This window comes from Hyalella azteca, unplaced genomic scaffold, assembly GCF_000764305.2.
Source record: "Hyalella azteca isolate HAZT.00-mixed unplaced genomic scaffold, Hazt_2.0.2 contig17434, whole genome shotgun sequence".
NCBI lineage: Eukaryota > Metazoa > Arthropoda > Malacostraca > Amphipoda > Hyalellidae > Hyalella > Hyalella azteca.
In genome coordinates, this window is record NW_025947217.1 from 3,951 (window position 1) to 18,649 (window position 14,699).

A 14,699-nucleotide genomic window follows, 5' to 3' on the forward strand; every position below is an offset into this window, starting at 1 on the left:
CACCTGGGGAAGGGGTTATGCACCCACCTGGGGAAGGGGTTATGTACCCACCTGGGGAAGGGGTTATGTACCCACCTGGGGAAGGGGTTATGTACCCACCTGGGGAAGAGGTTACCACCTAAGGAAGAGGTTATGTACCCACCTGGGGAAGGGGTTATGTACCACCTGGGGAAGGGGTTACCACCTGGGGAAGGGGTTATGCACCCACCTGGGGAAGGGGTTATGTACCCACCTGGGGAAGGGGTTATGTACCCACCTGGGGAAGGGGTTATGTACCCACCTGGGGAAGAGGTTACCACCTAAGGAAGAGGTTATGTACCCACCTGGGGAAGGGGTTATGTACCACCTGGGGAAGGGGTTACCACCTGGGGAAGGGGTTATGCACCCACCTGGGGAAGGGGTTATGCTCGTTGGGAGCTGCGACTCCCCCAAGAGCGCTCCCCTTGGCGTGGGGAGGGAGCACCACGCTCATCTGGCGCTGTGTGGGGATGAGCACCTCAGAGAATGCGCTCTCGCTCAGCAGGCGCGGCAGTGAGCGCACCAGAGAGCTCACGCTCACCACGCTCATGCCCTGTAAACAACACGTTGTTTAGTAATTAAATTAATTAAGTAATTTAGTAAGTAACTTTAAACAACATGCCTTTTAGTTTACAAACTCTATAGAGATTCGAGTATTTAGTATTTAACTATTTAATTTATTTATTTACTATTTTTAGTAATTAAATTAATTAAGTAATTTAGTAATTAACTTTCAGTAATGACATTAGAGAGCATAAATTTTTTTAATATATAACTATGATTATGAGAAGACATTAGAGAATATAACAACACGCTCATGCCCTGCAAACAACATGTCGTTTAGTAATTAATTATTTAATTTATTTATTTAGTGTTTTTAGTAATTAAATTTATTTAGTAATTTAGTAAGTAACTTTTAGTAATGACATTGGAAAATATATATTTTTTTCATATACAGCTATGATTATGAGAAGACATTAGAGAATATAACAACACGCTCATGCCCTGCAAACAACATGTCGTTTAGTAATTAATTATTTAATTTATTTATTTAGTGTTTTTAGTAATTAAATTTATTTAGTAATTTAGTAAGTAACTTTTAGTAATGACATTGGAAAATATATATTTTTTTCATATACAGCTATGATTATGAGAAGACATTAGGGAATATAACAAAGTTTATGTATAGCTATGAATGTGATAAAGCATTAGGAAATATAACAAAGATCCTGTACAGCTATGAATATGATAAGACATTAGGGAATAAAACTTTTGTTCGTTTAAAGCTATGATCGTACCAATCGTAAGATTATCGATGAGTATGACAGTTGGATAATTTTGGATTTAACCCATTTATTAGATTTCTTTAGGGTATTAGTTGCTTTTATAAAGATCCTCAAGATTCTGAAAATTTTATACCTATCCTCAAGATTTTTAAATGTTTATAGGTACCTGTCTTCATGAAACCATTTAATTTCTAAATACTCATTAATGAGAGTACTTATAATCACCTGATTTTTAAATTTTTATACCTATCCTCAAAATTTTTAAATTTTTATACCTGTCTTCATGACGCCATTTAATTTCTAAATACTCATAAATGAGAGTTCCTCCAATCACCTTGTCGACAGGCTTGTTGGAAAGCTCAATAAACCTGTCAGCAAGTTTGGTGACATCAGAGATGATCTGAAATTTTTATACCTGTCCTCAAGATTTTTAAATTTTTATACCTACATGTCATCATGAAACAACTTAATTTCTAAATAACCATAGACAAAAGTTCCTCTAATCACCTTGTCGACAGGCTTGTTGGAGAGCTCAATAAACCTGTCCGCAAGTCTGGTGACGTCAGAGATAAGTTTCTCAAGTCCCGGCCTCCTTCGCTTGGCGAGCTCAAAAGTCTCAAGACATCGCTGGACCCTGACGTTAAACGAAGACTTTGAGACGGCGATCATGTGCCACATGCACTGCTGTGGGTAAGCTGCCATTAAAGCAGCGATTATATGCGAGATAACCTTGAACACTCCTGGATGTGAGTGACAGATTCTAGAAACCAACTGAGGTAACGCGGTCATGAGTTGGTAGAGGCAAAGTGTGTCCACGGTCCCGCCAATAAGCGTGTTCATTTGCTGGAGTTTCTCCCTGACAATGGCGATGTTCGGGGGAGGGGCTTTTTTGGCCGCGATTTCGTTTTGGACGACGAGACTGCCCAAGTCAAGCCATATTCCCAGCATGCGAGGTAAACTCTCATAAAGATGAGCGTTGCCGTTAGCAAGAGATTTGCACAGACTCGACACAATGTGGTATTGATAATCAACGCTTTTCTCTCGTCTATGGTTGAGTATCCTGTCAATGTACATGGCGAAGTGGAAATGTCCGTCTTCACCCTCTTGGTACACGTCACAGGCCATCCTGTACGTCAACATCATTGTACTTACGTCCAAAATAGCGGCGTCTTCACTGTAACGCGCCAGCAAGAGCTGGGCTCGCGCAAACGATTCCCTCTCGCGCAGATTGCCGTCCATGTTCTTGTACGCGGTCGGGTTAGGATAATGACGTCGCATGCCGCGCTTCAGCTCTTCAAGAGCAGCCAAATTATCTGACTTTGCCTGTAACCACTTGGCACGCTCGAGGAACACCTCATGCCCACTCCCGGCATGCAGGAATGCGGTCTCTCCCTGCTGCAACATGCCAGCTTTCCTAGCAACTTTTGCACTGTGCAGCCACAGTTTCTTCACTTCTTCCTCAAGCAGCTGCACAAGTTCACTTGTCTTACAGCAAGCGTCGTTTCCTACCGAGCTCTTGAGCAGCATTTCTCTGGCAAGCATGAGCAAGGTTCTGCGAAAACTTAGAAGCGGTTCTAAGTTCTTATAGGATGTCTGCACGAGCTCGAGTCTGTGCTGCCATTTCTGCACCACCACTCGAATGTCGTCAAGATCATTGCCTGGCTTCTTGCCGGCACTTGTTGGTCTCAGGATAAAACATTCATTAGGTTCAGAGATGGTTCCAGTTTGAACAATTTTCATGATCCTAGAGAGAAGATCTTCAAGTTCACTCAGGATGTGCAGCTTCAGGAAGTATGGGTATGCTCTTTGGTACGCGCCTTTCTCCATGGTAGCGGCTCCGATCAGAGGTACTAACTGCTTCCTTAATTTCTTGAGTCCCGCATAATAGCGTCGAGTTTCGCTGTTCAGAGCACTGACAAGCACTTCTCCGACACCCTCACCCCACGACATGGCGGGGCCAACAGACACCGACGATGGACCTTTTACATCTAAGTGGTCTCCATTAATGGTCGTAGAAGGATCGGTGTTTTCGTGAGGATTTGAAGAAGTTTGAGTGCGCACCATTTTTTGCAAATCGTCCCAATGGAATAAGCGCCAAGCTGCCTCCATGCGGAATTCATTGAGCCTCGCGTCCTCCTTTGCGTCTCTGGAGAGAATAGCTTGCGTGATATCGAGCACCGCTTGTGGCTGGTCAAGGCTGATGTAGCACTGAAGAAGACCAATATGCGGATCTTCGGCGACGGAATCCACGTCATTGATTTTGATGTTGTCGGTATTATTGTTTTCAACGGAGTTTTCAGGGGATTTCTTTTCACTCTTAACAGAACAAAGATACTCGTAGCAACCCAAAGCGTCGTGGAACCTGCCGTTGGCCTTGTAGAGCAAGATGGAGTCATGCACAGAGGGCTCCATTGACCGCATCCCAGCAATTCCTTTTACGCCATCAGGTTCATCAAGCGCGTTGTAGATCTGCTGCATGAACGTCAGTTGCGAGTTAAGTGAGTTTGGCCGCTCCCTGATATGCTCTTCAATGTGTCTAAGAGCTCGAGTGTAAGCCTGGCACCTGAAGGCAGACCGCGCAAGTTGGTCGGATGGCAACACGGAAAGGAAATCCAGAAGCTGCTGCAGCTGAACGCTGGGCATAAAGGCGCTTTTGGGTCGTCGATTGGAAGCTTCTTCATCCCAGCGCTGCTGGACCCATACGTTGATGGCGTCCAGAACGCTGAAGACGGTCTCAGCGCAGAGCTGATTCATGTGTCGCTCAGAGAGTAAACATGGACTCATGTCTGCGCCTTCACGCGTACCGGGCATCACGGAAGACCAAGAAGACTCTGCGTTCTCGGACCCGGCCAGCACAGCGAGAACTTCAGTGGCGACTTTGGCGTGGTGGCGAGGCGAGTGCAGCAGCACTGACATCACAAGTTGAGGCAGAATGTGCAGTGCAGTGTTGGTGTCGCGACGAAAGATCGGCTTGCACACCGAGAACACCTCATAGTCATTTTCATTCTCGACGAGGTCCAGCAATCGTACCATCCATGTCTGGATCCATGCCTTAAAGCTGGCCACTTCTCGGGACCCGAAGGCCGGTAGCCAAGAGGAGTCAGATGGCATTGCCACGCGGGGGGTTTTTGCCCCACTTATAATATACTTGGAACTGCGCAGCGGGCCAAGCAGGTGCTGTACATGGTTAGGGAGGGATCGCCACACCTCGGCTCCGACGTCAGAGCCTGATGGGTTGTCACGGATGTTGTGGATGCGCAGCAGCTCCTGGAATAAATAAGACACGTGAACTTTATCATTGATTACGATGCTGTATTCTACGGGCCAATAAAATGAATACAGTAGACTTCTACTGGCAATAATTCACATCCAGAAAAATTATTACTTAATTCGATCAAATAATTCTTTTAATATATGCCTCAAAAGCCAAATTCTCATTTATTAGGTATTATTATCTCCTTCTAAAACCTCCCCGGGACAACAATGATCTACGAAATCTTCCCCTCTAAGAAATACCGATCTACAAAACTTTTCTTAGAAGCAAATATAATCATCTTCCTTTGCATTATGATTGACACTCCAAAAAAAATATTACTAGTATCCTAAAATGCAGCCGCACTAACAAAAATTCTTAGTGGATTTAGCTTGATTAGCAGCCAGTGATTCATTCAATCGGTGACTCGTAATCCAGTCAATCAATCACTGGCAGCTTATCAAGCTAAATACACCAATAATATCAGACAAGGAATCGGCGCCTACTGATCTTAGGTCACTACTTGTAGTTAAAGCTTGTAGTTACTGCACGAGTCTGCGTGCAATCGAGGGATTTTTAAGGGGCAAGGCCCCCTAAAAAGCAGAGGAAACCCAGGTAATAAATATATTAGTATCCTGAACTGTAGGGCGAAGGATGCGCAGGTCTGGATGTTGGAGTCGGTGGCGGAGAGAGAGGACCTCACCTGCAGGGCAAAGGATGCGCAGGTCTGGATGTTGGAGTCGGTGGCGGAGAGAGAGGATCTCACCTGCAGGGCGAAGGAGGCGCAGGTCTGGATGTTGGAGTCGGTGGCGGAGAGGAAGGCCCTCGCCAGTTCGATGGCCAGGTCGCGGATGAAGCCCACGCTGGAGAGCGACGTGTGCACGCGGTCGTGGTGAGCGCTGAGCTGCAGGCGCATCAGGCGCGACGGGTCGATGGCTCCTAGCAAACCCAGCGCCTCGGCCACCAGAACCTGCACACATCACACTCATAACCCAGCGCCTCGGCCACCAGAACCTGCACACATCACACTCGTGGTAACCCCAGTAACTACATTTATAAAGCTTCATTTATTCATATGTTCAGTCTTAAAATGCCTAACAAATTACGGACCAGGCAATAAGTCCAGCAGCTATCTCAATCAATCGTCAGTTATGGAAAGATCGGGTTCCAAAGGCCGGATCCCTTGTGAATCAAGTCACGAAAAGTTCAAGAATCGGCAACAGGCCATGGGCCTATTTCTTCAGTGCCGACACTTCTATTCTATTCTTTACGAACTACATACGTTTTAATTTCTTACTACTCATATTTTTGTTGGTAAATCCACAAATTGTTGGTAAATCCACACCTGGAGCTGTTCGGACGAAGACCGACACTGCGCAATGAGCGCAATAGCGAGATGATCGAGCACGCCTTTAGAACCACCTCCCTCTTCAGCGCCTTCGTCAGGACGCCCAGCATCGTCCTCACTGCACTGCACAGCTGCAGTGCACAGCTGTGTGTGATGGCTGTGCAGCAGGTGCAGCAGTCTCTGCACGGTGTGCAGACGTACGTCGTAGCTTTCGTGTTCAAGAGCTTTCACGCACGGCCACAAGGAAGAAAGGAGTTCTCGGGGCGACAGCCTAGAAAGAACAAAAGCGTTAAGTTTATTTTTCCCAATAAATTAATATTCATAATAAATTAAATCAAGCTTTTTTCCAATAAATTAATATTCATAAGAAAATAAATTGAGTAAAGTAAATTAAAGCTTTCGTGTTCAAGAGCTTTCTCGCACGGCCACAAGGAAGAAAGGAGTTCTCGGGGCGACAGCCTAGAAAGAACAAACGCGTTAAGTATATTTTTCCCAATAAACCCAATTAAATCAAGATTTTTCCCAATAAATTAATATTCATAATAAAATAAATCGAGCACAGTCAATTTAAGCTTTCGTGTTCAAGAGCTTTCACGCACGGCCACAAGGAAGACAGAAGCTACCGGGGCGACAGGCTAGAAAGAATATACGCGTTAAGTATATTTTTCCCAATAAACTAATATTCATAATAAAATAAATCAAGCAAGTCAATTTAAAGAATAAACTACGACGTCAACCAATGACAGGTTTTGATTGAAATAGAATCTTTACTATAAGGAGCACTCATTTAAAGTCCCTAATAATTGAGTGTTGAACTCGCGAGAGCCACGGGATGCCGGTAAAGGAATAGAATCCTCGAAGTTTCTTAACGACGAAACTCTGAATCCAGTAGTACAGTTGAATAGAAATGGGATTAAGCGGAATATTAATAAGAAAGGTAATTAAAATTAGTAAAGATTTGGCATATTTGTAAGATAATCAATTCACTTGAAGAAAAATAATTAAAATTAGGAAAGATTTAGCCACATTTGTAAGAAAATCATTTCAATTGAAGACACTCACCCTTGTTTTTCTTTGCGCTGCCGATGCTGACACGCGGCGCGCAAGAAGCGCAGCTGGGGCACGTCCGGCAGCGACTGAGGCAGCCGCTCGACTGCCGTGCTGAGATGAGGGTGCTTGCATATAATCCTGTTGAGGGTTGGTCCGAGGGCGAGAGGGAACTTTGCCACGACCGGAGTTATCATCACTACGATTTCCTCGACCAGAGAATCCAACAAAGTGGGCTCCAGATGGAATACGAACTCTCGGCACGCAACAGCGCATCGCTTCCACTCACTGGGTTTCGTATGTTCCAGCGCAAGTTTCAAAGTAGCGATAAGTTTCCTCGCAACGCTACTGACTCCTTGCCTCCCGACCACTGAGATCACTTCGGCAACGGCCCACACTGCCTGTGAACGTTCATGTACGAGACTTTGAGGACACACCATCTTGTTGTCAAGGAACATTAGAACCCCAAGGAGGCGACTCGTAACGAAGCTTTTTATGACTTCAAGGTTAGGAGATCTTTGTCGAATCTGTTGTTGCAGTTGTACAAGTTGCTGCAAATGCCGCTGGGTTTCTGGCTGCGGTGCAGGGGCATCGAGAGCACTAAGACACTCTAGTTCACGTAAGGTCTTCTCTTTGAAGTCATGTAGTCCTAATACAAGTTCATTTAGCTGCAGCTGGATGCTGCAGCGACGGATGAACACAGCATGGAAAGAAGTGGCATCAGCCACATACTGAATGCTTTTCTCGAGAACCTCGGGCGTCTGGAAGAACGTTGCATACACCACGATGTGCTGGAAATGATCGATCAATAACGAGTTAGGGGCGTTGCTGCCACTGGACGGTTTCTGTTGCTGGACCACGGAAGAAGACTGAGTGCCTAGCAGTTCTTCGTCTTCATCTTGTTTGTCTTCGTGTTTATGTGTTTTGTTGACACATTTGAGCAGCACGGTGACCAGAGCTGGTTTACCCTCCTTCACGGCCCGCGTCACGAGGCCGGGCAACAGGTGACGGAAGTTTGAGCTCGTGAACTCGACTAGATCATCCCACGAGGAATCACAGTATCTGAAACGTAAAGCAAGACAAATAATTACAGAATTTTTAGCGTTATAAATATAATAATATTTTCGTATGTTGAGCCCTGAGTATCTTTTATACTAGAATGTCCATCAATTACAGAATTTGCAGCGTTATAAATATAAAAATAATTTCTAGCGTTGAGTCCTGAGTATCTTTTATCCTAGAATGTCCAAAAATAACATGTCTCCCATCTTACAGACCTCACTTTAGATGTCAACCTACCTGAGCATCTCACACTAGGCGCAACCGCAATAAAATACCTCGCGCAAGTGGTCAGCCCATAGCAAGAAATTGCTCTAAAAATCGCCCGAAACTTTTCCACTTGAGAACCCCCTCCGGCAGCAACCCCAACCCCCAGCGGCCCCCCATTCATACCCCCGGCAGTTGGGTGTCTCTACCTGAGTACCCCCGGCAGTTGGGTGTCTCTACCTGAATACCCCCGGCAGTTGGGTGTCTCTACCTGAATACCCCCGGCAGTTGGGTGTCTCTGACCCCCCAGCCCCCCTACCTGAGTACCCCCGGCAGTTGGGTGTCTCTACCTGAGTACCCCCGGCAGTTGGGTGTCTCTACCTGAGTACCCCCGGCAGTTGGGTGTCTCTACCTGAGTACCCCCGGCAGGTGGGTGTCTCTGACCCCCCCAGCCCCCCTACCTGAATACCCCCGGCAGTTGGGTGTCTCTGAAGAGCTCTGCCGCATGCCTGAGGACGAGCTCGAGGTTGGTCTCTGTGGCGCGCTCGACGAAGACTTTACAGAGCAGCTGACGGTTGCGGTGGAACAGCTGACGAGCTGACGACGTGAACCGCTCAGCCAGACACGGAACCGCTAGGTGAACCTGATAAGAGAACACTAGTTACTTAGATGACACTAGTTACTTGAGCTGACGACGTGAACCGCTCAGCCAGACACGGAACCGCTAGGTGAACCTGATAAGAGAACACTAGTTACTTAGATGACACTAGTTACTTGAGCTGACGACGTGAACCGCTCAGCCAGACACGGAACCGCTAGGTGAACCNTAGTTGTTTGGGCCGACACCAGTTACTTGAGCTGCCACTAGTTATTTGGGCCTATATTAGTTACATAGGAAGACACTAGCTACTTGTGGCGACACTAGTTACATGGGCCGACACTAGTTACTTGGGGCAACATTAGTTTTTTGAGCTGACACCAGTTACCAGGTCTGCCTTTGGTTACACTGACAAGACGAAACTGGTTACAAGTTTTATTGGTTCTATTTACCTCTGATATGAATATAACATTGCCGATTTGTCTATTTTTAGGAACGAAATCGTTTCTATTATTCGTCAGGACCCAATTGTGTAAGTTGGATGGTTAATTGTGACAAGGATCATGATATTCATAATAATGACAGCGTCATTATTTATTTATTTTTTTATTTATTTATTTTTATCATTATTATTGCAGCGTGAGACAGAGACAGTGCAGCTACATCACCTGGGCAATAATGTTGCGTGAGACAGAGACTGTACAGCTAAATCACCTGGGCACTAATATTGCGGTGTTGCGTGAGACAGAGACAGTAGAGCAGAGACAGTACATCACCTGGGCAATAATGTTGCGTGAGACAGAGACAGTACATCACCTGGGCAATAATGTTGCGGTGTTGCGTGAGACAGAGACAGTGGAGCAGAGCCAGTAACACGTAGACGCAGCTCTCTGGCGTGCTCAGCTGTACAATGTTCTGGATCGCCAGTATAAGTCCAGTATGAGTAGCTGGACGGTTTAGAAGCTCAACATCCAGCGAACTCTGGATTATGAACTGAATAATAAACCTGAACGTGGATTCTTCTTCTCCAGCAGATTCATCATCAGCGATACGTACAGCAACTAGTGTACCTAGGGACTGTGCTAGGGCGGACTGAACTAAAAGATTCTCATGGTATAACAAGTGTAAAAATTGCACCAGACGCAGGTACGTGAATGCACCGTGGTGCACAAGTGCAGGTAGCGAGTGTATCAAGGATATGAGAACCTCAGGTTCTTTCCTCAGTAGGAGTTTGTAGAACGGAAGGAAGAACTCTGGGTTTAGTTTGTGTTGTGATGAAGAGACAGGAATTAGATAAGATTGCAGCAGCGAAGATGATTTTGGTGATGATGGTTCGGATGAATGGTGAACTGTGGGCACTTCTGGAGCGTTCGTCTTGAAAGAATCTGTGAAAAAAAATCATAATTGAAGAACTATAAAAATAATCATAATGAAGAACTAATTTTCTTTTTTATTGAATAAATGTTTTTAATGACCCAATATGGATAGACTTGATTTCAAATAATGCTCTCGGTCGCATCAACATATTTTTTGTTCAGATCAAATTCGTACTTATTGGATCGAATTCTTTCAGATGTGTTAGCTTTATTTGTGATATAATAGAACTGTTTACATTCGCGCCTCGATGCGATCGAATATAAGCTAAATCCTAAAGTTCCAACAGCAATAATACAGGCAATATTTATAACTGGTACTGTATACAATAAACTATATGTATTCTCACCTGTATGCGATCCATTATCAACTGTAAACCTGAAGTTTCTACACCTTTACCTACAACACATAATCTTCAATTGACATATAATAAAAGTCTTTTTCCAATAATAATAATAAAATAATTCATATCTGCTATCGATGATATCTATTATAAGCTAAAACCCCAAGTTCCCACATCTATACAACACGCAATCTGTAACTGACATATAATAAAACTCTTTATCCAATAGTAATAATCTAATAATACATTATAAGGTAAAAACTGCAAGTTCCCACATCTATACAACACGAAATCTTTATTTGACACCTACCCTACATCTTCATTCCAATAATAATAATCAAATAAACAATTATAAGCTAAACCCCCAAGTTCCCACACCTATATAACACGCATTCTTTAATCTTAACATATAATAAACTCTTTATCCAATAATAATAATCAAATAAACCATTATAAGTTAAAAATCCAAGTTCTCACACCTATATACAACACGCAATCTTCAAATGACATAATAAAACTCTTTATCCAGTAATAATAATCTAATAATCCATTAAAAGCTAAACCCTCTAAGTTGTCACACCTATACAACACGCAAGCTGTAATTGACATATAATAAAACTTTTTATCCAGTAATAATAATCTAATAATCCATTAAAAGCTAAACCCCCAAAGTTGCCACACCTATACAACACGCAATCTTAGTTGACATATAAAGAACTCTTCATCCAATAATATTAATCCAATAATCCATTATAAGCTAAAAATCCAAGTTCCCACACCTATACAACACGCAATCTTAGTTGACATATAAAGAACTCTTTATCCAAGACATATAAAGAACTCTTTATGCAATATTAATAGGTAATCAAATAATCCATTAAAAGCTAAACCCTCTAAGTTGGCACCCGCGTACCGGCGAGGGCGACGCAGTAGGCGTCCCAGAGACGGGCGGACTCCCTGGCATCGCAGACGCTGCAGCAGATGACGTCAGGTGACGTGGCGGGGGCACGTGCCCTGACGTGGGCAGTACCCAGCAGGGCACAGGGCAGGTGTCTGAGTGTCCGTGCTCCTGCAGCAGCAACTGCAGGATGTGTGTGCTGCAGGAGGCGAGGTAGCAGGAGGTCACAAAGCGCCTGAGCTTCATGAACCTTAAGTGTAGCGGCCATCAAAGGTAAATGGTGCATGATAACCACGCTTGCCGACACCGAGAAATGTGAATTTGCTTGCGTGTTTGCGGTGTTTGTTTCTGCATTTGGAGCGTCAGGGTTTGTTCCGCTGGATTCGTTCTTCGGGGTTTGGCCTGTGGCACTCTTAATAGCACCAGTACTGCCTCTGGTGAATCTCTTGCTCTCAGCGACAATCGGTTTCTTGTCAGTGACTCCACCCATGCCTTCGCCAACGTTAACTCCAAATTTTCGGCCTTCGCCGACGCTAACTCCGAATTTTCGGCCTTCGCCGACGTTAACTCCGAATTTTTGGCCTTCCCCTACGTAAACTCCGAATTTTGGGCCTTCGCCGACGCTAACTCCGAATTTTCGGCCTTCGTCGACGCTAACTCCGAATTTTCGGTTACTAATATCACGACTGGCAGCGCCATTTTCGTTTTCAATAATAACCACGTCATCATCATCGTCGATATTGCCCACGTCTTCCATAGGTAGCGGAGCGTCGTCTTGAGAAACACAGCTGACGATGCTGTGTAGAGCAGCGCCGGGCACCACGGCCACACAGCAGCACAAAATACGCAGGCATAGCAGCTTAGCCACGGGATCTGAGGGGGTAAAGAATATTAGTAATAAAAAATAGCGGTTTCAGCGTTTATTAAGCCGTAGGCCTTAAAAAATAGCGGTTTCAGCGTTTATTAAGCCGTAGGCCTTAAAAAATAGCGGTTTCAGCGTTTATTAAGCCGTAGGCCTTAAAAAATAGCGGTTTCAGCGTTTATTAAGCCGTAGGCCTTAAAAAATATCGATTTCAGCGTTTATTAAGCCGTAGGCCTTAAAAAAATAGCGGTTTCAGCGTTTATTAAGCCGTAGGCCTTAAAAAATAGCGGTTTCAGCGTTTATTAAGCCGTAGGCTTTAAAAAATAGCGGTTTCAGCGAGGCCTTAAAAAATAGCGGTTTCAGCGTTTATTAAGCCGTAGGCCTTAAAAAAAATAGCGGTTTCAGCGTTTATTAAGCTGTAGGCCTTAAAAAAATAGCGGTTTCAGCGTGTATTAGGCAGTAGGCCTGTCGCCGATTCTTAACATCGCAGAACATTCACAGCTTGTTGCGATCTCGAACTCGCAACTCACTGCTTCAAATTCTGCTGTGCTTAACCGCCCGGCCTCCTTGCCAATTCTGACAAGAAATGTAATGTAAAATGTAATGTAAAGAAAACGTCAGGCAAATCATCGAAATTTACATCGATGAATTTTCAGAGGCCAGATTCATCATCAGTTTAGAAACTGAGAAAATACAGGTGCAATTAATAAACTAAGAGACATTTACTCGAAAGAGATTGAAACCTAATTATATACGAACGTGGAAATCATTTTTGACAATTATATACTGAAATATTAAAAAAACAGAGGGTTAAATAAAGCCATTTCTTATGGACTAATTTCTACGTACGCGTTAGGATTTAGTGCTTTGAGTGATCACAACAGCTACGTAACATTTTACTCACCGCGGGTCCAAAGGACTTTACTTACCGCGGGTCCAAAGGACTTTACTCACCGCGGGTCCAAAGGACTTTACTCACCGCGGGTCCAAAGAACTTTACTCACCGCGGGTCCAAAGGACTTTGGGTCCAAAGAACTTTACGCACTGCGGCTCCAAAGGACTTTACTCACCGCGGGTCCAAAGAACTTCGGGTCCACAGACTTTACTCACCGCGGGTCCAAAGAACTTTACTAACCGCGGGTCCAAAGAACTTTACTCACCGCGGGTCCAAAGAACTTTGGGTCCAAAGAACTTTACTCACCGCGGGTCCAAAGAACTTTACGCACCGCGGGTCCAAAGAACTTTACTCACCACGGGTCCTAAGAACTTCGGGTCCAAAGAACTTTACTCACCGCGGGTCCAAAGAACTTCGGGTCCACAGAACTTTACTCACCGCGGGTCCAAAGGACTCACTGCGGGTCCAAAGGACTCACCGCGGGTCCAAAGGACTCATCGCGGGTCCAAAGGACTCACCGCGGGTCCAAAGGACTTTACTCAACGCGGGTCCAAAGGACTTTACTCACCGCGGGTCCAAAGGACTTTACTCACCGCGGGTCCAAAGAACTTTACGCACAGCGGGTCCAAAGGACTTTACTCACCGAGGGTCCAAAGGACTTCACTCACCGCGGGTCCACGGGACTTTACTCACCGCGGGTCCAAAGAACTTTACTCACCGCGGGTCCAATGGACTTTACTCACCGCGGGTCCAAAGAACTTTACTCACCGCGGGTCCACGGGACTTTACTCACCGCGGGTCCAAAGAACTTTACTCACCGCGGGTCCAAAGGATTTTACTCACCGCGGGTCCAAAGGACTTTACTCACCGCGGTCCACGGGACTTTACTCATCGCGGGTCCAAAGAACTTTACTCACCGCGGGTCCAAAGGACTTTACTCACAGCGGGTCCAAAGAACTTTACTCACCGCGGGTCCAAAGAACTCACCGCGGGTCCAAAGGACTCACCGCGGGTCCAAAGAACTCACCGCGGGTCCAAAGGACTTTACTCACCACGGGTCCAAAGAACTCACCGCGGGTCCAAAGGACTTTACTCACCGCGGGTCGAAAGAACTCACCGCGGGTCCAAAGGACTTTACTCACCGCGGGTCCAAAGAACTCACCGCGGGTCCAAAGGACTTTACTCACCGCGGGTCCAAAGGACTTTATCCTTCCACTTGAAGCTCTCCACTTTGTCAGGCTGCCAGTGGAGCCAGCAGGTGTCCTGACACAGCCACGGGAGGCTGGCTAAGCTTGTCCACATCACGCGCAGATCTACGTCAGCATTACTTTGATCAAACCCTGGAAATATAAAAAAATTTGTAATGAAAGCTAAGCCCCAAACCTAGAGAAAAAAGCTAGGTCCCAAACCCTGAAAATATTGAATATTTTGTAATAAAAGCTATGCCCAAAACCCTGAAAATATTGAAAATTTTGTAAAAAAGCTTAGTCCTAAACCCTTAGAAAAATGCT

At 45.1% G+C, this 14,699-nt stretch overlaps 1 protein-coding gene across 1 annotated transcript in view; it reads right to left on the reverse strand.

The window, feature by feature from the left end:
* Positions 1 to 14,699, reverse strand: part of LOC108670302 (serine/threonine-protein kinase atr) — a gene marked incomplete at its 3' end in the record, with an annotated part of 37,448 nt that overhangs the window by 3,621 nt on the left and 19,128 nt on the right. Inside the window, exons 16-26 of the mRNA XM_047885268.1 lie at positions 14,376 to 14,528; positions 11,447 to 12,304; positions 9,634 to 10,201; positions 8,993 to 9,044; positions 8,680 to 8,861; positions 6,968 to 8,014; positions 6,303 to 6,364; positions 5,903 to 6,162; positions 5,324 to 5,527; positions 1,812 to 4,571; positions 390 to 571 (exon numbers count right to left, since the gene is read on the reverse strand). Coding sequence (XP_047741224.1) covers positions 390 to 571; positions 1,812 to 4,571; positions 5,324 to 5,527; positions 5,903 to 6,162; positions 6,303 to 6,364; positions 6,968 to 8,014; positions 8,680 to 8,861; positions 8,993 to 9,044; positions 9,634 to 10,201; positions 11,447 to 12,304; positions 14,376 to 14,528 — 6,328 coding nt within the window. The remainder of the gene's footprint in view (positions 1 to 389; positions 572 to 1,811; positions 4,572 to 5,323; positions 5,528 to 5,902; positions 6,163 to 6,302; positions 6,365 to 6,967; positions 8,015 to 8,679; positions 8,862 to 8,992; positions 9,045 to 9,633; positions 10,202 to 11,446; positions 12,305 to 14,375; positions 14,529 to 14,699) is intronic.